The sequence below is a fragment of the Balaenoptera physalus genome (genome assembly GCF_965194825.1).
Source record: "Balaenoptera physalus genome assembly, chromosome: 4".
In the NCBI taxonomy this organism is placed as follows: domain Eukaryota; kingdom Metazoa; phylum Chordata; class Mammalia; order Artiodactyla; family Balaenopteridae; genus Balaenoptera; species Balaenoptera physalus.
Window position 1 is genome coordinate 20,761,460 of NC_138891.1, and position 24,161 is coordinate 20,785,620.

Genomic DNA, 24,161 nt, shown 5'->3' on the forward strand with positions numbered 1-24,161 from the left:
ATCGTAACAAACTGATCTGTTTTGGATGTTGCTATAGTGACATGCAGTTATAGATTTTGTTTTTAAGGGTGGGGGGGAAGCAAAAGAAACACCAGTGTCAGCTTAATCTTAATGTCTGGTGTTTGTCATGGTGAAATTATAACTATTACAGTGTAGGAGAACAACGAATATGTTCTCTGAATGAGCCTTTGAGCTTCTTGTCATGTTATGCAGTGAACTATTTTTAAGGTCTAATCAGTGATTATTTTTCCAACTCCGTGTTTCTCTAAGGAATTATTTCACACACGGACCATTCTTAGCAGTTTTCCTCAGTGATGGAATATCATGAATGTGAGTCATTATGTAGCTGTCGTACATTGAGCAAATAAACTTACAGATCTGAAAAAATAAATAAATAAAGAGGTTAAGAATACTGGGTATGACCGGTACAATGAATAGTTACCAGTGCTGACATAATAAAAATGCAATTTTATTTTGGGTCTGGTATTGTCACTTTAAAGTTTGGTCAGTGAGTGTAAATTTCCTCTGCAACTAGAGGAAAACTGTAGCAAGCCCGTGATTTTTCTGCTCACTCTTGGTTGACAATCCTACAGTCACTTTAAGATACAATTACTGTCTCAAGTGAAAAATCAGAATGTTTGGTCCAGGATATTAATCAAAACTGCAAACTTGATTTAATATCATTTATATATGAGACCTGGTAAGATATTAACCTTTTGGCATTTGTCTTCTAGCTTTGTTTTTGATAGGTTTGCTGTAGAGCAAATCTGTTTCAGGCCAAAACCTGCAAAGGTTGTCTACTTTGTTCTTTCCCACATGGAACTTCTCCTCTTTCCTTCCTCTATGGCACCCATTGCCTCCCAGGAAGACCTGTCAGCTAAGTCCGGCTCCTTGGGGCTGAGTGAAGTGGGAGGTGGGGTGGGGAGTAGGGTGGGAAGAGTGGTGAGGAGATAGAAAAGGCCATATTTGAATTGGCCCAAGGATAAACTCATTGCTCCATCAAAGAAACTGAATCCGAAACCAGGGTGGAGCAATAGGGCACCAAAGACGGGATCTAATAAGTCCAAGGGAAGCGAGCAGTGCTGTTGGTTGAGCTGGCCCAGCTTGGACAGAGAAAGAAACAGAGGACATCCCAATAACATATAGAGTGTGGAGTGGTTGGGAGGTGAGAAAGAATGGCCTGTGCAAGAAACAGTAGGAAGGCCAGGGACTTAGGAAAGAGGGGGCATAGGAAGTGGTGGGGAAAGGATGGAGCATGGTTACCCAGCCCTTACTCTGCCTTATATATCTTACCACCTCCTGGGCAGGGGTCTTATACTGTCTCCTTTAGCAATGGCATGACAGAGGCTCAGAGAAGTTAAGTAAACAGCAAAGCATGAAGTGAAGCCCAGGACCCCTGATTCCAAATCCCCTGTTCCTTCCACATGTCGGTGGTTCCCACACAAGCCACAAAACCAGTACCAGACTGGCTTCTCAGAATCACCTGGAGAACTTCTTTAAAATTCATAATCCATAATCCCTGGCCTCATCCCAGACCTACTGAAACAGAATCTCTGGGAGGATCAGGAAATAGGATTTATGCATAAGTTCGTTCGATGATACTGTGGTACAGCCAAGTTTGGGAGCTAATATGTTAGGTGTGTCACATTACCTCCAACACATCTGCAGGGGGGCGGGGGGGAATGAACTGTTACTCCCTGAGCACATACCTTGCTTCATTTTCTTAGGAGTATATCATCACACGTTGTCCTTTCTCGACATGCTTATGAGATTGATAGTATCTCCACACTAGTGAAGAAGCTGGCAATGATTATGGGAAGCCCTGAAAGGGCGCTTGACTCGTCAGTAGCAGAGCTGGGATAAGACCCCAATCTCTAGGACCGCTGGTTCCTAGTCTTCGTACCTTACAAACTGCTAAGGGGGGAAAGACCTCATGATGGTGGGAGAAGGGAGATCAAGATACAACAGAGGAAAGGGATAATTATGGAGCAACTTAACAGAGAGATCTGCAATAGCGGCCCGGGCTGTGGGAAACCTTGGCTGGGAAAGCGAGTGTGAGGGAAACTGAGGAACAGGTCCAGCCGCTGCGCTCGTGGACGCGTCCAGGTTTTCCCGAGTCCCTGCCTAGTGAAGACCGGGCAGCTTTGAGAAGCCTTTATTCCAAAGGGCTGGCTCCCTCTTGTGGCAGCTGCCGCTCATCATGGAATGATCTGTGACCAGGCAGCCCTGAAGGGCAGAAGTGTCAACCAGGCTGCACATTGGAATCATTGGAGCTTTTAAAGCTCATGCCCCAGGTCAATGAAATAGGAATAGCTAGGGAGATTTGGACCTGAGCTGACCAACACAGTAGCCACTAGCCACATGCGGCTACTGAGCACTTGAAATGTGGCTAATTCAAAATGAGATGTAAGTGTAAAATATACACTGGATATCAAAGGCTTAGTACAAAAAAGAGAATGAGAAATATCTCATTAATAATATTTATATTAATAATATGTGGAAATGGTATTTTGGATATATTGGGTTAAATAAAGTATATTATTTAAATTAATTCACCTACCTCTTTTTACTTTTTAAAATGTAGCTATTAGAAAATTTTAAATTACATATGTGATTCACATTTGTGGCTCAGATCATACATAAGCTTTCCAGATTTAGGAAATAAAAATACTGGATGCCCAGGTTAGTTTGAATTTCAAATAAACACAAATTTTTTTGGTATATTTAGTAAATTTTTAGTATAAATATGTCCCATGCGCTACTTGGGACATAGTTATTCTAAAAATAAAATTCATTGTTTATCTGAAATTCATTAATTAAACTGGGCATCCTAAATATTATCTGGCCACACTAACATGTCTATTGGACAGCACTGATCAAGACTCTTGCTACACAGAATGTGGTCTGAAGACCAGAAACATAGATCTAACCTGGGATCTTGTCAGAGATGCTGCATCTTAAGCCTCACCCATGGCTACTGAACCAAAATCTTTCATTTAACAGGATCCCCAGGTTATTTGTGCGAACATCAGCAGTTGAGAAGCACTTAGCTTGAGAGCCACCAGCCAAGCAGAGGTGTATAGGAGAAGGAAGATGGGTCTGCCCAGTGCCCTTGGCCAAAGCAGACAATTCTGAATTCCAGACTCTGAACTGACCCACTGCTCTCCTCTATCCCCACAATGACCAACACATAAATGTCAGTTGAGTAAATGAGTTAAGTGGGAATGTGTGAGTGAATGAATGAATGAGTAAATAGAGTATGAATGGATGAATGAATTAATTAATAAGTGAATGAATAAATAAATGAGTAAGTAGCTGAATGGGTGAATAAAGTATGGGCATGTTTGAGATAGTAAATAAATTCAAGAGCAACTAGAAGGATGATTGAATGGAGAATTTCATAGTGAACTCTGGACTACACAAGGCCCAGGAGAAGGAGGCAGATGGCTCAGAAAGAAAAGTGACCCAAAGGACTGGCCCTTCCTTGGCCCAGGATGAGCCCATGAAAGGAGGAAGGACGGAAGGAAGGAAGGAAGGAAGGAAGGAAGGAAGGAAGGAAGGAAGGAAGGAAGGAAGGGAGGAAGGAAGGGAGGAAGGGAGGAAAAGAGGGAGGGAGGGAGGATTAAGTGAGTGAGTAGAGAATGAATAAATTCAAGAGCAAATAGAAGGATGATTCAATGGAGAAATGCTTAATGGCCTCTGAACTACACAATACCCAGCTGAAGGAGGCAGTGGCTCAGAAAAAAATTAATTAAATGAATGAATGAATAAAAATAATTGAATGAATGAATGTCGCTCTCTCTCTACCTGCCTAAACTCTGGCTTTACCCCTTCTATCTTCTTAGGGACTTCAATCTCTCAATTATCCCCTCTCTCTTCTGAACCTTATTCCTCTTCCTCTCTCCTGTTTATCAACATTTATACACTCTAGCCATGCCTTCTCACCCACCCCCCATATTCCTTCAATCCCATATCCCTTTCTCATCTCTCCTTTCATGGCCAAACTTATGGGAAGAGACATCTACTGCCATACTCTCCTCTTCCCCACATGCTATGCACTCCTCCGCTCCCTACATCTGACTTTCTTCCCACTCACTGGACTGAAATTGCCCTCAAAAGAGAACAGAAGAGAAACGAATGACCTCTTTATCATTCAATCCACTGGACACCACTCAGTCCTCCATTTGCTTGACCTCTAGCAGCATTCGACACTGTCACACTCTCTCTTCTCCTCCAAACACTCTTTTCTCTTGCCTTCCATGACCCACATTCCAACTTCCTTCCATCTCTCTGGTCAACCCTTCCCAGTCTCTTTGCTGACGCCTCTTGCTCTACCTGTCCTCTAGTGTTGGTAGTATTCCCAAGGTTCTTATCTTTGGCCCTCCATGCTACAGATGCTATACTCTATTCCCATATGATCTCATTCCTCTAACGACTGTCTCATCTCTCTCATCGGGTGCCATCCATACACTGATAACTCAGAAATCTATACCTCCAGATGCCTACATCTAACTATCCAGGGGTCACCTTTGTACATACAACCCACAGATATCTCAAAGTCAATCCCTACCCAAATGAACTTATCTCTCTCCTTTCTCCAACCTCCAAAGAGGTTCTCCTTCTGCCATGTTTTTACTTTAATAAAAATCTACCATGATATTCTCAGGATCTAAGCTAGAATTAGGGGCTTTTCTTAATACCTTCTTCTCTCTTACTCTCCTCAGAATCATTCACCAAAGCCTATCAGCCCTGCCACCTTTGAAACAGGTACTTCATGTTGACTCACTCAATGCCATTCCAATTACTTTCTAGCATGACTTCCTGTACGGAGATTGTACATTTCTCTTGCTTCCTTGCCACTAGGGGGGACCTATGTGATTAAGGTTCTTCTCGTTAGATAAAGTTGCATTATGCTTTGATCAAAACTGAGTTATGTAAAAGAGACAGGGCGTGGGGCATCTATGTTGCCGATGTGGGTAGCAGCAGAGACAGTGTAGTTCTGAGTTTGATAGTGACAGAAGCAGCTGTCTGGCTGTAGCAGAGGGATTTCTCTACCACCTCCTCTAGCTGTTTTTCTGGAAGCTCAGCCTAGAGTCTATTCCCTGAGCCTTCCTATACATTTTGTGAGCTACTTAATATCTTATAATAAATCCCTTCCTGCTCAAATCACCTGGAATGATTCTGTTTTCTGCAATTAAGAACCCAGACTGATACAACCTTTTATGTAAACCTCAAATCCATCTACTTTTCTCCATTGGCATTGCCACTCCTTCAGTCCAGGCCACCGTATGTCCAGGCCACCATAAAAGGCTCCCTCAGAAGCCTTCTGGATTGCCTGTTGTTAGTAGTTGCCCGCTAGTCAATCCCATTCTCCATATGCAACCAAAGTAAGTAAGCAAGATGTAAAGATGAGCTTATCCCTCCCCTCTCAAGCCCTTCATTGGCTTGCCACCACACTTGGGATGGAGGCCAAAATCCTTAAGAGACCTATTAGACCCTTCATGTTTACTCCATGGCCTACAAGCCCTCTATGTCCTGGCTTCTGTCCAACTCCCCAACTCCCTAGCCCCTCTCTCACATTCACCCACAGCCCTCTGTGCTGCAGCCATTCCCAACCTCCTATAGCACCTGGTCCTCCCATACTTACTCTTCATTCTCAGCCTTTGCACAAACTACTCTGTACCCAAAACACTCTTTACCTCGTTCTTCCCACTTCCCACTTTTATGGCTCACTTCCAATCGTCCTCCAGGTCTCTCTTAGTCGCCATTTCACTCAGGAAGTTTCCATAAATACAAAGATTAAATGAAATTTTCTGGAGTATCACTCTGTACTTCATCTATTTCATGTTTTTGGTAATTTGATAATTGTCTTAATCCTGCCTCTAGACCATGAGCTCTCTGATGGTCAAGACCACATCTGTATTATTCACCATTGAATCCCTAGCACCTTGCAGAATTATTAGGATGCTTACTAATTTTTAAAATAAATTTATGCTTTAGTAAACATACTTGAACATAAATTGTACCTAATCTCTCAGTGTCTCAGGTTCTCCATTTGTAAAGTTGGGATATTCCTATCTCATAGAGTTGTTATGAAGATTAAATTAGGCAATACCTCTGAAGTTCTTATAATAATGCCTGGTACAGTGTAAGTGCTCAGTAAATGTCAGTGGTCACTATTATTATTTCTCTACATAAGGATGCTCTATGTGAGTTAGTATCATGGAAATTGAGGAAGAAGCTGAATTTGAGATCTGAGTATACATGGTATGGAACAGGAGCAGCTGCAGGGGAGCAGGATCCCAGAGGCAAAATTGATACAAGAACATAAGACTGTCAGGAAATTGCAGAAATTGCGGGCAGGGCTTTGGAGACCCAGGAGATGCAGAATGAGTGATAGAACCAGGCTTATGTAGATCGCAAGAGGCTGAATGCTCCAGGTAACCACAGCATACACACACACACATGCATATCCATATCCAGGGGAACAACCAGCCTTCAGGCAAAAAGCAGTTTCATTCTAAAATGAGGAAAAAAAACACTTTTTTTTTTTTTTTTACTCCATTAACTTCTCCTTACAAAAAAAATTAAAATTCTACAGAGACACGATTCTGACTCAGGCACACACCAAAAAAATGTACTTTACCCATCAGGATACTTGGATTCTCAGTCTACAAACATCTATATTATGGTTGATGATGATACCACATTTTCTCCAAGAATAGTAAGTGAGTAATTTACATTTGTGTGATTATATTGTTAATTCCAGTGATGCCCAGAACAAAATACAGCCTGTCTTGAAGGAGTATTAAAGCCTCTATCGCTAGTGAAACAGAAAACTGCTTACAGTTTAAATGTTAGTTTTTTTAAACTTCTAACCATCAAGATTTCAAAAATCAGAGATTCTGGTTTTTCAAAAATCATATTACCCGTAAAAAGTAAACACTACAAATAACCTAAATACTCAACAGCGGGGGAAAGGTTAAACAAACATGGTACATCCACGTGATAAAGTATTAAAATTTACACTTACAATAAATTTTTGATAAAGTACGAAAATATTTTTGACAGATATAAAGTTAAATTAAAAAGCTTGAGTAAAAACTATACGTGTAGTATGATCCTAACTATTTAAAAACCATGTATTCAAGGAAAGAAGACTAGAAGGAAATAAAGCCAAAATGTTAACAATCGTGCCTTTTAGAGATAGAGTCACAGTTTATTGTTTTATTCTCTATGCTTTTCTTGGTTTTATTTTTTTGGATTTTTAAAATTTTTTGAAAATTTTTTATTACATTTTATTTTTTTAGAGCAGTCTTAGGTTCACAGAAAAATTGAGGGGAAGGTACAGAGATTCCTCATATAACCTCCTCCCTACACATGGAGAGTCTCCCCCATTATCAACATCCCCCACCAGAGTGATACATTTGTTACAATTGATGAACCTACATTGACACATCATTAGGGTTCACTCTTGGTGTACGTCCCATGGGTTTAGACAAATATAAACTGACAATATAGGATCCTACAGAGTAGTTTCACTGCCTTAAAAATCCTATGCTCCACCTATTCTTCCCTCTTTGGATTTACACATTTTTTTTATTCTGTAACATTTTCTACATTTTATATTACTTTTATAATAATAATAATAAAATACTGTCATTTAAAGGAACTCTTTTGTGAAGGAAAATGCATGTTGGAGCTTTCATTTTCCCTGTGACTCAGAAACACTTTGAGAATACTTTCAGCTCCACTGAATAAAAGCACCGAAAGGTGAACATGCAGTTTCCGTGTGGAGTACCAGGAGAAGTCAGGGTGCCTCTGGGCCCAGGCTAATCAAACAGAAACCAGCCAGCCCTCCCACCTTGTTTGCTCTCTTGCCTCATTCTCTTTCTGGGAGCAGGAACAACAGAGTACCACTGCTTCCTGATTCTGAGTGTCAGCTCAGATAAGGTGTGTGCCAGTGGTGAATGAAAACTCCTACGACCATATCACTCCAACCACTTGCCATGTAGGGGGTTTCTTCTCATCTTATTGCATACATTAACTAAAGGTGACTCATTTATATTAAATTTTTTTCATTAAAAATTTTCATTTAAATCAAAAGCGAGGGTGGGGAACCTGCCTCAGTTCACGTACATGATCTCTTTAGTTTGGAAAACAGTCACTGTACAGGACCTTTATCAGGAGTGTTCTGAAGCATCACTGCACTCCCTTTTACTAGCCTTCTCTCCTGGGAGGACTAACAGTATACTTTCCTTTAGCATATCTCCATTCTTCAAAGTGAAAATTGGATTTCAAATGCTTAAAAAAGATGATTTCCACAGTACCACATTCCACTGATTCATCTCACTTTCTTGATCCTGTCCTTTGACACACAAAAATTTTATTCTAATAAAGTCCAGTTTCTCTGTTTTCTTTTGTTGCATGTGCTTTTGGTGTCATATCTAAGAAACCATTGCTTACTCCAAGATCACAAAGATTTATGTCTATGTTTTCTTCTAAGAGTTTTATAGCTTTAGCACTTAACATTTAGGTCCATGTTGAGTTAATTTTTGTATATAGTGTAGGTAGGGGTCCAACTTCATTCTTTTGCATGTGGATATCCAGTTGATCAGCACCATTTGTTGAAGAGATTATTCTTTCCTCTATTGAATTGTCTTGGCACTCTTGTCAAAAACAAGTTTTCTGACTTATGACATTATGGTGATGGTTTATTTCTGGACTCTCAATTCCATTCCATTATTCCTGTACCACACTGTCTTGATTACTGTAGATTTGTAATAAGTTTTGAAATTGGAGAGTGTGAACTCTTCAATTTTGTTCTCTTTCAAGGTTCTTTTGGCTATACCGGATCCTTTGAATTTCCATATGAACTTTAGTATAAGTTTATCGTTTTATAAAGAAGTCAGCTGGAATTTTTATAGAGATTGCGTTGAATTTGAAGATCAGTTTGAGGAGTATTGTCACCTTAACAATATTAAGTTTTCCAAGTCATGAACAGGAGATGTTTTTCCATTTATTTCAATCTTTTTAAATTTATTTCAATAATGTTTTGTAGTTTTCAGAATATAAGTTTTATACTTCTTTCATTAAATTTATTCCTAACCCTTTTGTTCTTTTTTATGCTATTTTAGACGAAATTGTTTTCTTAATGTCCTTTTCAGATTTTTCATTGCAAGAATATAGAAATGCAATTATATATTGACCTTGTAGCCTGTAACCTGCTCAACTCATTATAAGCTCTATTAGCTTTTTAGTGGATTCTTAAGGATTTCCTGTATATGAGATCATGTCATCTGAAAATAGAGATAGTTTCACTTCTTCCTTTTCAATCTGGACACGTTTTATTTCATTTTCTTGACTCATTGCCCAGATTAGAATCTCCAGTAAAATGTTGAATAGAGTGATGAGAGTAGACATCCTTGTCTTGTTCCTGATCTTAGGGGGAAAACATTGTCTTTTTAGATATGATGTTAGTTGAGGGCTTAATAGATATTCATTATCAGATTTCAGGTTTAATAGATACTCTTTATCAGATTTAGGATATTTGAAATCACTTTTTTTACTGTCTACAAAATTCCTTTAGAATTTCCTTAGTTATAGGTCTGCTAATGGAGAACTCACTCATTTTTTGTTTGTTTGAATGTTTTTTCTTTATCGCAAGTCTTGAAAGATGTGTTTGCCAAATATAAAATGGTAGGTTGGCAGCTATCTTCTTTCAGCACCTTGGAGACATCATTCCACTGTCTTCTGTCTTCCATTGTTGCTGACAGTCTACTGCCGCTCCTTTTAAATTAATCTCTTGTTCACCAGCTGCTATTAAAAAACTCTCCTTATCTTTGATTTTCAGTAATGTCATGATGTGTCTAGGAATACATTTCTTTTTATTTATCTTGCTAGGGATTGGGGGGTTTCTTGAATCTGTGCAATGGTGTCTTTAATCAGTTCTGAAAAACTCTCAGCAATTATCTTTTCACATACAGCATCTGCTGCATTCTCTCTCTCTTCTCCTCTTTGGATTGCAATTATACATATGTTTATGTCTTATCACTGTATCTTGCAGGATTCTTACCCCCTTTTCTTTCTTTCTTTCTCTCTCTCTCTCTCTCTCTTTCTCTCTCATCTCTATCTCTAACTCTATCTCTGTCATCTCTATCTCTCCCTCATTTTACCTCATACAGTATTCTGAATAATTTCTTTAATGGGTCTATCAGTTCACTAATTCCTTCTTTGACTATGTCTAATCTGCTGTTGTGTTTTGTTTTGCTTTGGTTTTTTGCTGGCTCTTTCTCATGGAGTCTTATTTCTATGTGTGCCTGGTTATCTTTGGCTGTATGTTATATATTATATATTTTTTAATTATTTGAAGAAATAATTCGAGGCCCACAATAAAGAGACGTTCTGCAAGGAAGAATTTGAGTTTGCTTTATGCCAGGTGCCTGAGGTTATTGCCAGTCCAACACAACCTTAAATCAAACTATCTGGAATACCAGGGAATTTTTTTATAGCTTAAGTTCTAAACTTCTGGTACACCCTTATCTTGAGGGTTTAGATGTTTGGATTCTCAGTTAATTGTGGGATAGTCCCTTGAGTCCTCATCTTTAGCTCTCATGGAATTTTGATTTTTGTTCTCCACACATACCTCACTAGGTTGTCAAAACAAAGATTCTAATTTTGAAAGGTCAGCAAATGCCCTCAATTAAAAGTCACTTCCGTGCTCAGTTATTTCCCAGGGTTCTGGTTTTCCTTCACTTTTGGCTGGTGATCCTTTTATTTTTTAAGAACCCTTTTTCCTAATATTTTATTCAGCTTTTTAAATAGTTTCCAGTGGAAGGGTTGATCAAATTACATAGTTCACCATCTCTAGAAACAAGGAACCTCTCCACCTGGCATTTCTACCATTTCTACTGCCCATCCTGAGGACAACAGACCAGTTTTCTTACTCTTTTTTAAAGCATCCTTTCCTGAAGACTCAGAGATCCAAATTCTTCTCCCCCCTCAGTATCTGCTACCATGTTTTCTCTGCAGAGCTGGATTAGGCTAACCAGGCAGCTGATAGCGGTGAGAGTCCATATGGAATATTACACCATCACTGAATAAATTGGAAGTATGATGTCATTTAACTCATGTTTCCTCACACAACTCTATAGCTTGTTGGTGAAAAGTTAAATAGTCCCACTGCCTCCAAAGTAGAATATGCCCTCCAGTAAAAGTTTTTCAAGCACATCTCTCCAGCACCTCTTTTTCTCTTGACTGTTCAAACCCAAAGCCAGCCTGCTAATGGCCACCAAAGGTCTCTGTCACAGAGAACTGAAATTATAAAACTGAATCATGCATAGCACAGTGCCATTTACTGAACTTTATTTTTAAAATTTTAAACTTTGTAATAAGCCTACCAAGGAGATGTCTGCTTCAGTAAATCATAAAACTGTAGGGAAGAATGAGAACTACAAAAACATTTTATGGAATGTTTTTAGGACAACTTTAATTAATGGAAGTAAATTTTTAATAAATATAAGTTTTTCTCATCACTTCTAAATAAGTGTTGAACAAATACTTAAAGACTTTTGGTTGGACAGAGGGCTCTAAATTATTAGTCTCACTTGATGTTTCTTGATTTCTTCTTCCCCTAGCTTAGCTGCTCCCCAAAAGATGCTTACAAGCTAATTTTTAATATGTTTTTTGAAGATTTTACTGTTAATCACTCTGCACAGAGGAATAAATAAAAATAAAGTAAATATAATGGAGTGACAAAAATCTAGAATTTTCCAAATTTATTATAGCACTGGTCCTGCCTTACTATTCCTGACTATTTTCTGAAATACTAACCGAGTTCCATTAGACATCAGTTCTCCACTTTTATTCCTGACTATTAAACTCCACACAACTACTGATTATTTCTTTTACCTTGGAGGAGGGCTAACAGCTATTTGTACCCCTTACCCCAAGCATCAAGATGCAGAATGAAAGATGTCTTCTGGATAGAACAATATGTATTTCCTTGTCTCTGTCTGATCACCACAAGCTGTATTTGTCAGGACTCTATCAGTTAAAAGTTAGAAAAACCTAATTCAAATTGGCTTGAGCAGAGGATGGGATGTGGGGATGGAGAGATTTGTTGGCTCACATAACTGAAAAGTTTAAGTGTAAAATCTCTTTAGGCGGAGTCTGGTAGAGGGAATCAGACATCATCAAGATCATCAGTATCTCTCACCATCTCTCCTTTCTACCTTTTTCTAAGTTGATTCATTCAAGATTCCACTAAGTGGTTCCAGCATCTTCAAGTGTTCATCAGACTCAATGCCTGCAGTCCCAGTGAAAACAGCCCCTTTTCTTTCCCAACAGCCCAATAAAATGCCTAGAATTGTCTCGCTGACCTGGTTTGTATTTTGTGCTCATTCATAATCCAATCACTGTGACCGAGGAGGTGAAAGATACTGATTGACCAGCTGCAGTCACATGTCTACCTCTAGAGAGGAAACCACTCCACTGGAACCTAATGGACTGAAAGGGATAAGAGGTCATTCCTCAAAAGACCAAGCAAGATGCTCTAACTTAGGGTGATCAGCTGTCCAAATCTTCCCAAAACTGAGAGGTTTCCCAGGACCTAGGACTTTCAGTGATATAACTGGGACACTCCCAAGCAAACCAGGATGACTGGTAACCCCAGTGCTGATATCAGATGATTCAAAAAGCTATCGTTGAGCCACAGTGCCTCGTGACGTATATATCAGCAGCAGTGCAAGGTTCTCCCTGAAGATTTCTGGTTTTTCTCTATTTCAGGTCTCATGGAAGCCCTTCCCACCCAGACCTCTGTGGTTGAGCACAGCCATCCGTCATCACTGTATTACAGTGTGGGGCTGAGTGGCTAAATCGCAGACCCAGCCTCATACTGCTCACTTAGCTGGGTCCAAATGAGCCTGATCCACCCCACCTAGAGTTTCAAGCTCCCTTTCTGTTGATAGGCTCTGCCTCAAGGGTCATTCAACAGGTTTCTTGACCTCTCTACTTTCCTCCCAGGCCCAAGCTACATATTCTTCTCTCTTCTTTTTGCTTCATTTCACTTTTATTCACTCTTTCCCCCCTCTTTTCTCTTTAATCCTAAAGAACTTGGGCTACTCTCTTTGAGCCCCATGTCTATTCCTCAGCCTTGTAGTAATACTTCTCTCTGCAAAGCCATCATCGCTCTGACTTACCAGTCTATCTCTCAACTTGCTCACAGCTGATTTGGCCAGTAATTTCCAAATAAGGAAACACCCAGTGCAACGACAGACAAAACAATACACCGGGATACAGGAAGATTATTTATGAACTTCTATTTACAATCAGTTTGTATTATCCTCCTTTAATTTCTTGTTAGGCTATGTTTTGCAATGTAATACATAAATATGGTAGCACATATATATCATTTATAAATAATTTTACATATCTGGGAACAAGGACTGAATCTTATTTATTTCCAGATTTCCAGTGCTTAGTGTACACCTGGCTCCGCAATTCCTTTTTAGGCAAATGCATCCGTAAATGAATCAAATAGGTCACACAAAATCAATCAGTCAATGATGTTCCTTAGTCTCTGTCTACAGAACATTGTAAATAAGTCCTTGTAAGGTTATAATCACTGTCCTTAGGAACTTTTCATTGCTTTTTTCCCACGCCTGATGAGAATGAATTTTTAGCAGACACACTGCCCTTCCACCCACCTCAGTCTGTACACCCCCAACCAGATCATCCTGAATCCTCAAGATCTCCCACCTTTGCCCATCTATATCTCCTCCCAAAGCTAACAACTCCCTTCAGGATCACCAAAACTCCCACCCTCACCTTCCATTCAATAATCATGTTTCTAGCCCCTATATCCTGGCATTGCTTCCCTTCAACAAACCTTAGCAGTGAGCATCTCATTAGCTATAGGAAAACACCCAGTCCTCCAGCTCCAGGCTTCTGCAGCCATGTTGCTCCATGGACCATGATGATGGTTTTCCCATCTAAAAAGAAATGAGGGGAGAAATGAGGACAATGTGGATCATAAATCCAAATATATATATATATATATATATATTTCTGAGATTGTGGTTTTCTAGCTGTGCATGACTGTTCTTTATTCTGAGATTATGGTTTTTTATATTTTTTATATCAAAACATTTTTCTCTTACAAATGATGGTGATCATAATAATTAGTTATTGTCTTTACTGGGAAAAATTAAAATTTGGTGGTCTTATTTGTGTCCTGGCATCTTTTATATGAAAATTTACTCATTCATACAATCCAGAAGACTGGAGATCACCAAACCATTAACAAAAACACAATGTTTTGTTTTATTTGTTTTTTTAGGGGGAGAGAGGAGAAGTTGATTCATGGGGTAAAACACAGAGTCCAGAAGAGGTTACAAACTAAGCTTTGCCATTCAATCATTGTGCCTTAGCACATCTCTTTCCTGAGAGCAGCTTTTAGAGCTGGGAGTGAGCTTGAGGAGCCTGGGGCACAGAGCATCAATGAGCATCAATGAGGAAGGGATATAGGTGAGGGCAGGGGAGTAAGAGGATCATCTGTGACATCATCATACCTGCATCAAGGGCTGATTCTGTCCTAGAACTTTTGCCCTAAAAGTGTTTCCTATATTTCAGGGGACACCTTGATATTGGCTTGTGCTGGCAACAAGAAAAACATGGACACTGTGGATGTGTCCATATTGCTGCTGCATTTTGCTTTATCACCAAAGAAGCAAGGTTTGGGTTTCCCAACTAAAACCCTGCTTGGCAGACAAATAGGGACTTAATTCTTGTCTAGCCTGAAATGATGCATACTGTCCAAATTCTTTTCTAGATATGTTAGGCAAATTTTTTATTAAAAATCCATATGCAATTAGTCACTCCAATTGGGACTCAAAAATATAGCCAGGTCTAGAAAGCTGATGAATGCTGAGCAGTATATTGATTAGCCTTGCTTACTGGCTTTAGAATTGAATCTTGAAACTCAAATGGGGTGGGGTACTTGAGTCGTTTATACCCACCACAGTCAAGGGAGTATAATCTTTTTACTCCCACAAGCCAAACCAGATGGAAATGAGTCACCGTGTGGCTGAGTCCTGTCCTTGGAACACCCACATTAGGCTGAAACTCAGGGTTCAGTGGTCATTTTTCTGAGTCATAGCTAACTCAGGAGCATAAGCTTATGACAAGGACATGCTGAGTTTCTCCTGCAGAATCTGGGGTAGACATTTTACCTGGAAAGAGCAGACCGGCTCTCTTGGGAAATTTGAGTTTGTTTTTTCAGAGCCCACACTCAGTGCCAGAGATCTCTGCATATAGTGGTATTCAGCCTGTTATTCTTCAAAATATTCCTTATTTCTCTGGGGGAGAGAGGTCCAGTTTTGGTAAAATGGTGTAAGTAAAACCACACAATGTTAGAGTTAGGACATGAACTTCTTCATATGTTAGCGTATATACTGAGATTGCTTTGCCTCTGATTCCAAGATTTGGTGATAAAAAAATTCCTACAAGTTTTTTAAAGAATCCTTGACCACTGACCACCTGGACAGAAGGTTAGATATAAAGAGTGTTCTCTTGGCCACAGAGCTTAAGGTGTACATCTGGCAGCCAGAGGGTCAGAGCTACACGGAGCCAGCCTTGCAGTCACTGAGAATGTTTTGAGTCAGAATTCTCTCTTCCCAATTCAAGCCTCACAATCGCCCCGTTACCGAGAGTTTGAAAGTGTTCTGACTTATGTCCTCCCCATGACTGAGCACATCCGAGATAGTGTCCTTGCTCCTTCTGCTTGCCATGTAACTGAGATTTTCCCTAGGGGCTGCCCTGTCCCTGAAGACCTAAATGAGATGGTTTTGAGCTCTCATGCCACACCTTGAGAAAGTCTACTGCCCACTCCAAGATTTCTCAGAATTCCCAGCAATTTTACCTTTTCACGAGCACTTCTCATTCCAGGTCCCTGCTCCTGTGGAAGTCTTGTTCTCTGCTCTGCACTTCCAGAGCTGTTCTTCTCTCTCCACTCAGATATCAACCCAAATATGGAACTCAGCCCTTTTATTAAAAAGAGACTTTATGTTTAAGAGCAGTTTTAGGCTCACAGCAATATGGAGAGAGTTCCCATATAAGCCCTCCCCCACACATGCACAGCCTTCCCAACTACCTACATTCAACCCCAGAATGGTACCTCTATTACAATCAATGAACCTACACTGACACATCATTATCACCCTAAGTCCATAGTTTACATTAGGGTACACTCTTGATGTTGTACATTCTATGGGTTTTGATAAATGTATAAAGACAGATACCCACCCCCCATTATAGTATCATACAGAATAGCTTCACTGCCCTAAAAATCTTCTGTGCTCCTCCTATTCATCCCTCCTGAGCCCCAAGACCCTGGTAACCACTAATCTTTCTTACTGCCTCCATAGTTTTGCCGTTTCCAGAATGTCGTATAGTTGGAATCATACAGTATGTAGCCTTCTCAGGTTGGCTTCTTTCACTTAGTAATGTGCATATAAGGTTTCCTCATGTCTTTTCATGACTTTATAGCTCATTTCTTTTTAGCACTAGCTAATATCCCATTGTCTGGGTGTGCCACAGTTTATTTATCCATTCACCTATTGAAGGACATCTTAGTTACCTACAAGTTTTGTCAATTATGAATAAAGTTTTTATAAACATCTGTGTGCAGGTTTTTGTGTGGACATAAGTTTTCAACTCACGTGGGTAAATACCAAGGAGTGTGATTGGCTGGATCATATGGTAAGAGTATGTCTAGTTTTGTAAGAAACTGCCAAACTGTCTTCCAAAATGGCTGTACCATTTTGCATTATCACCAGCAATAAATGAGAGTTCCTGTTGCTCCACATCCTTGTTAGAATTTGGTGTTAGTGTTTTGGATTTTAGCCATTCTAACAGGTAGGTAGTAGTATCTTGTTGCCGTTTTAATTTGTAATTCCCTAATGACATATGATGTTGAGCATCTTTTCAGATGCTTATTTGCCATCTGTATATTTTCTTTGATGAGGAACTCTTCAGATCTCTTGCCCATTTTTTAATCAGGTTGTTCATTTTCTTCTTGTTGATTTTCAAAAGTTCTTTGTATATTTGGGGTGAGTCTTCAATCCAAAAATTTTTTGGATAAAAAATACTTTTGCAGGGGCTTCCCTGGTGGCGCAGTGGTTGAGAATCTGCCTGCCAATGCAGGGGACACGGGTTCGAGCCCTGGTCCGGGAAGATCCCACATGCCGCGGAGCAACTGGGCCCGTGTGCCACAATTACTGAGCCTGCGTGTCTGGAGCCTGTGCTCCACAACAAGAGAGGCCACGATAGTGAGAGGCCCGCGCACCGCAATGAAGAGTGGCCCCCACTTGTCGCAACTAGAGAAAGCCCTCGCACAGAAACGAAGACCCAACACAGCCAAAAATTAAAAAAAAAAAAAATTTAAATTAATTAAAAAAAATACTTTTTTGCAGATATTTTTCTTTCGTAAATATGTTCCTTTTGCAAATATTTTCTCTCCATTTGTGGCCTATCTTCTCATTGTCTTGAGGTTGATAGTTATTTTTATTCTCAATTTTTAAAGATATAATTCTTTCACCTCCTGGTTTCTATTGGTGCAATTGATATAATGGCTATAATTCTTTTCTTTCAGATTTTTAAAAGGTTTTTCTCTTTATCTTTGGTATTTTTGCAATACTACAATACATGCAGCTCTTGTTTTATTTTTATTTACCTTTCATGGAACTACTGTAACACCTTAATATGGAAGTAATGCTTTTCACCAGCTATAGAAAATTCTTAGCCAATAGCTTAGCAAATATTGCCTTTCTCTCATTTTCTTTATACTCTTCTTTCAGTACTCATACATTGGATGTATGTTGGAACTTCTCTTTCTATCCTCCATGCCTCTTACTGCTATTTCATGTTTTCTATCTCTTTATTTGTGTCTCATTTTGCATACTTTTCTCAGTTCTATCTTTTAGTTTATGAATGCTAATTTTAGGTGTATTTAATCTTCTAATTACCTGTTGTTAGTTTTCTATTGCTTCCATAACAAATTTTCAGAAACTTTGCAGCTTCAAACAACATCCATTTATTATCTCACAATTTCTGTAGGTCACAAGTCTAGCATGGTGTGGTTTGATACTCTGCTTATGGTCTCACCAGGCTTAAATCAAGGTACCAGCCATGGCTGTGGTTCTTATATGGGGCTTGAGGTCCTCTTCCAAGATCACTGTTGGTTGGAGGAATTCAGTTCTTTGCAGCTGTAGAACTGAGGTCCCTGTTTCCTTGACTTATGACTCCTTTCATCTTCACATCAACACTGGTGCATTGATCCTTCTCGTTCTCCTAATCTCTGACTTCCTTTCCGCTGCATTTCTCTCACTATCTGTCCTGCATTCCTCTTTTGCTTCTTAGGGATCATTGGAATACATTGTGCTTCCTATCCTATAATTTAGGATAATCTATTTTAAGGTCCCCTGATAAGTAAATTGACATCTGTAAAACTCTTTTTGCCATATGACATAATATAACCATGGTGTAACCTAAAAGGCAGAAATCATCGGGCCAAAAACTGCACCTGTTACACTATCCTCTGAGTTTTTTGTTTCATTGACTAAATTTTTAATTTCTAGGAATTCTAGGTGGGTGGGTAGTGGTCAAATCTTCCTGTTCTTTTTTTCATAGCATCTTTTAGTTACTTGTGATTTCTGTTCCTTCTTTTGCGTCTTTAACCAATATTATCTGATTTTCTTAGGGGGTCCATTGTAACTGTTTGTTAAGTCTCGTGATATTAGTTGTAATCAAGTGACGTGCTGGAGTCAGCTTGTGGGAGCTGATTCATGCATCTCTTCCCAACTTTTCATTCAGTGACCTCACAATGGTGGCTTGAAGTCAGCCATAATGGGAGTATTTACGCCATGCAAATTGGCAAATGCTATAAAGTCAGCGATTTTTTTTAAAGAGTTGGTTTACCACTATTCATAATAGACTTAGAATTTTTGAGTTTTGAGCTCAAGTTTGACAGGTTTAAATGTAGAAGTCTATTCAGTCTTCACTGAGGGTTGTGCAGTTGCCTCTGCAAGTCATTCTTGAGGTTTTATCAGCCTGGAATCACCTTTTAATGCTATTTTCTTAGTACGGGAGTTCCAGGACCATGATGTGGGATGTGTCAATTCAAACCCAGTCACATATGAAACAAAGTCTCATGGTCATATATTCTCAGACGACTTTTTCTTTTTTTTTTTCCATATGGAGACCAAGTCAGACTAAGCCTAACAAGCTTCTTTGTTTTCTCCCTGTGCCAGGGAGCTGAATTTTCTAGTCCATCCCTTCACTGTATAAATTGTTGAATAGATTATTGAATGAATCTTGTCCAGTGGTTTTCAAACTATGTCCCCAGATGCCCTGAGGGATTCTAATAAATGATCCAAGCAGCTACTTCAGGGAGCAAGAGAAAAGTGGGCAGATTCTTCCCTGCTGCTTCAAAACCAGGGTAACACACCCCTCTCCTCTCCTTGCACTGCCACATAAGCGTACACACACACACACACACACATTTTACCTACATGACATATTAGTCTTCCTGACAATATCACAGACAATGAAAGGGGTTCCTCTTTTTTTAAATTATGAGATTTCTGAGATATTCCATACCTTTTACTTTATTTTTTCCTGGTACACAACATAGTGATCCAATATTTCTATACATTACAAATACTTTAATAATTTGGGGTAACTGAGGCACAGAGGTATTAGCCAACAATGTATAATATAGTCCTGTGAGTTGGTAAAAGAGTTGAGACTTGAATCCAGGGTCAAAGTAGGTAGAAATGATATTTGGACCAAAAAATTTTAAAACCTCTCTACAACTAGAGATACTTTGTGTGAGAGGCTGGGGTTTAGTTTCTGATAAATGTGAAGAAACACAATGTGAAAGTGATCAGTCGATCACTAAAGCTTTTAATTCTACTACTATCAGTCTGCCCTAGTAATATTAGCTATTATTTCTGAGTCCAGAGCTCCACATGTAATACCTAGCATTTCACATGCATTATCACATTGAAGCTACAAAACAATCCAGGGAGGTAATCACTCTTATTATCTCATTTTACAGATGAAAACAATGAGACTCAGAGAGGTTAAGCGATTTAGCTGTTGTCTCACACAGCTAGTTCCATGAGGGTGAACCCAGGCTGCTGACTCCAGAGCCCAGGACCGTCCTGCTCCTTCCCTCTGCCATCTTCCCTCCCCCATGATCTCTGGGCTGAAGGTGGAGTCAGTGCCACAGAAGCTGCAAACAGCTTGACCACAGTCACTACTCAGTTCCATCAAATAACTAGTCGATTATTTGCAGATTCATATTTGCCAGTTCACCTATTCGCTAGAATGTACTTTAGTCAGTGCTCATGGTGCTTCCTCAGTGGTCACCGGACATGTGCGTATGCAGACGGCAAGATACATGGGCGGTGGGAGGTACATGTTCCCAGGTGAGGCTAAACAAACAAGGTTTTCTTTGCCTTCTTGTTTCAGCTCATCCTGTAAACAAATGCCTCTCTCGCAGTATTTTGGTGCCATGTTTTTCACGTCTTTGTGCTTTTATTTGGTGATTTCTCTATTTAAAATGGCCCCAAGCATAGTGCTGAAGTGCTGGTTAGTGCTCCTAAGGCCAGAAGGCTGGGATGCGCCTTACAGAGAAAAGGACGCGTTAGTTGAGCTTCAGGCCTGAGTTCTACTGCGGATGGCCACGAGTTCAATGATAATGAATCAACAATGTAAATAAGGTGTCTTTAGGCAGAAACCCACACATAACAAGGTTATGTATTGATCGGTTGACGGAAATGTGACCCGAGGCTCACAGGAACCGAACCCTGTATCCTCTCAGGCGCAATGATTCGGTATTCGCTAATTCAGTGTTCCTGGAAACTTTATAGAACGTAAGCAACGTGCTTAAGGAGAATCGGCTGTATTTCATCCTGCCTCATAACCTGCCTTACCTAGGTTTTTAACTAAAGTGGCAGCAGTACCTTGGGAGAGGCACATGGATGAAGCCCTTTCATCTCCAAGTATTTTTTTTAATTGAAGTATAGTTGATTTACAATGTTGTGTTAATTACTGCTGTACTGCAAAGTGATTCAGTCATATGTATCTATCATATATGTATATATAGATAGATACATTCCTTTGACATCTCCAAGTATTTTGTGGCTTAGCCACTGGGAGCCCTGCCTGGCCAGCCTGTGGGTCTTGCAGGCAGTGCCCTCTGTTCCTGCTTTACCCTCCACAGAGGGGAGACTGGCTAATCAGGAAACTCCTTCAAAAGGTAAACAGTGAGTAGAGTGTACATATGGTGGAAAACAAATGGCTCTTGGTACCATGTTATGGAAATTATCTCACTCAGGTAGATAAAGGAGCAGGGCGAGCCCAGGTGGCACTGTTGAATCCCCTCCTTACATGGCCCATTCGTGACGTATGTGCCAGCCTCTCTGAGAAAACTCCATCCCTACACTCAGTGCTCTCAGAACTGGACTGGCCCCCTGCTGAGTGGCGCTCTGTGTCAACTCTGCACCCCACCATGTCCGTGACCGCCTGCCAGGGCTTGGGGTTTGTGGTTTCACTGCTTGGGGTTGCGGGCACCATTGCCGCCACCTGCATGGACCAGTGGAGCACCCAGGATCTGTACAACAACCCGGTGACAGCTGTATTCAACTACCAAGGGCTGTGGCGCTCCTGTGTCCGAGAGAGCTCTGGGTTCACCGAGTGCCGGGGCTACTTCACCCTGCTGGGGCTGCCAGGTAAGGGCTGGTACCTGGCAGGATGTGGGGGAAGACGGAGGTGGACAGGAGACAGCGGCCTCTGTCTGGCGCATCACAGAAGGACCACGGGGGAGGGAGAAGCAAAAGCCTCCACCACCAAGGCAGGAACAGGAGTGCAGGAAACTTAGGGAGAGGAGCTTCCTAGAGCTGGTAGGGCTCCTGTATCCCTAACCGGATGGTACCCAGTTCTCCCCAATGGGCACATTTCTAAAATAACTCCTATGCAAGCAATAGCATTGTCTCAATCACCAACAGGAACAGGACTCAGGAGGCCCAGATCATAGGCACTTCCTTCCTTTAGCCCTGAGATCTCCCCTCCCTGAGTTGGGAACTGTGAATCTCCTGAACAGAGTTCCATCTCCAGCCCCCCTTGTGCCTGGTCCCAGCTTCCAGGGGGCACCTCAGCATGCAGCAGCAACAGAAAGGGAGCAGAGGAAAGGGACAGAGAAAAAGAACTGCATTTCTTTCTGCTGCATTTCTCAGGGACGGGGGCACCAGATGGGCCCCTTCTCCACGTCTCCTGACCTCCGGAATGTATTGGACACATGGAACCAGCTTCAGGGCACTCTCTGCACAGAGGACCCTTGTAGAAAATGAACTCCACTGTGTGGGGCAAAGGGGTGTGGGCTGTGATGTCCAGACTGGCATATTAGCCACACAAGGATTTGTTTTCAAGGATTTGTAGATGGGTCATGATAATGAAGAAAACTTCAAGTCTCGAGAGTAGAGAATGCTAAAAGTGTCTTTCACTCAGGTAACATAGTAAGACAATGAATACACTTGTCATTTTTATTTCTTAGTTCTTTTTTCCTTCCATAAATATACATCAAAGTCTGGAGAGAGGCATTTCCTAAGGTGGACACAGTAAGGAGGATCAGAAATAGAAACTAGGGCTTCTCCTGCAGGAATTTCCCATTTGGCTGCAGGGTCAAGACTTAGACCCGCACAGAAGGTAAGAGGTAAAGACTCAGTGACGCAGTGACTCAGTCTTTCATACATTCCACACTTATGGATGGAGAGCTCACTACAACCTCAGGATTCTGTGGACCTGGCGCGCCCCCCCGCCCCCCAAAATGTGAAAGTGCACTGCAGGCTGTGTATGACAAGGTGACAAGTAAGGAGGACAGAAGGCCGGTGCTGCAGGAAATGAGATGAGGATGACCTGCTCAGGAAGAGACCCACCGAGAAGGAAATCCCACAAGTGACCCTTGAAAGGTAGTTAAGAGTTAGAGGGGCAGCATACCAGGAGGAAAAACAGCATGGGCAAAGGCATGGGGGTGCTTCCACCCAAGTCTTACTTGGGAGAAAATGAAGGAATGACCTTGGCTGGAGAAGAGGGTTTTTACGGAGATGATGATGAAGAGCATCGAATGCCAAGCTAAGAGATGAAGGGCCTGGGTGCAAACAGGAGAATGTGAGTCAGATCCGTGGGTGACCAGCTGCCGATTCAGTGGGGTCTCCCTCCACCAGGGACTGGAGGAAGGCGAGCCATTCCCACATCCCTATGTCCTGCTGACCCCTCCTGAGCTTCGGGGCTAACCATCTGCCCTTGGGATTCTCCCTCACCTCAAATGCAAAATGCCCCAAATCTCTCAGAGGTCTGGTCCATGGACCTGTGTCCATGCAGAGCTAGAGGCCACGAAGGAGAGAGTCAGCCTGAGGCTGACCTCTCGCGCACAGTGCACCCACGTGACATCTGAGGAGTCATAAGGCTTCACAAAGGGCAAATAACAATGGCAGACCTGGCACTAGCGCTTGAGCCAACAACTGCCTTGCAATATTTTGTGCAATCTCTACAAGCCACCCTGTGAACTTGGTGCTATCACTACCACCTTTTTAGAAACAAGGAAGCTGAGCTGGGGTAACTTGCCCAAAGTCACATGCAAATGGAGCCAGGGCTCAGACCCTGTCCTGCCTGCACCTAAGCCCCAGCTCGCAGCCCTAACTGGGAGCCCCAAGGCTCTCAGACACAAAGCAGAAATCCCCAGTGCAAAGGCACCTTTCCTATCCTCCCCTCTTGCCTAAGATTGGGGTTGCAGTCTTGGGGAGTGTCCTGGACTAGCAACAGCTGTCAACAACCCCGGTAGTTATTTTGCAGGTCAAGAGAGGGAGACTTAGAAGGGCAAAGTGACTTGCCCACGTCCACAGAGCTAAAACTGAGCCAGACTGAAGCTGCTCTAGGACCTTCTCTTAGAAATTTTGTGTGTGTTCATATGTGAAGATCCTGCGACTAGATAGTTCAGAGAAGGATTTTTCAAAGAGAATTTTGTAAGAATCGCTTTTAAAAGAAAAAAATTCTTGCAGCCCCTCAATGTTGATTTCAATTATATTCATTTTAGTGTCACT

At 41.1% G+C, this 24,161-nt stretch overlaps 1 protein-coding gene across 1 annotated transcript in view; it reads left to right on the plus strand.

The window, feature by feature from the left end:
* Positions 1 to 5,403: 5,403 nt before the first annotated feature.
* CLDN18 (claudin 18) overlaps positions 5,404 to 24,161 on the plus strand; it is a gene marked incomplete at its 5' end in the record, with an annotated part of 53,232 nt that continues 34,474 nt past the window's right edge. Inside the window, one exon of the mRNA XM_082459192.1 lies at positions 5,404 to 21,794. Within this exon, the coding sequence (XP_082315318.1) occupies positions 21,347 to 21,794 (448 nt within the window). The remainder of the gene's footprint in view (positions 21,795 to 24,161) is intronic.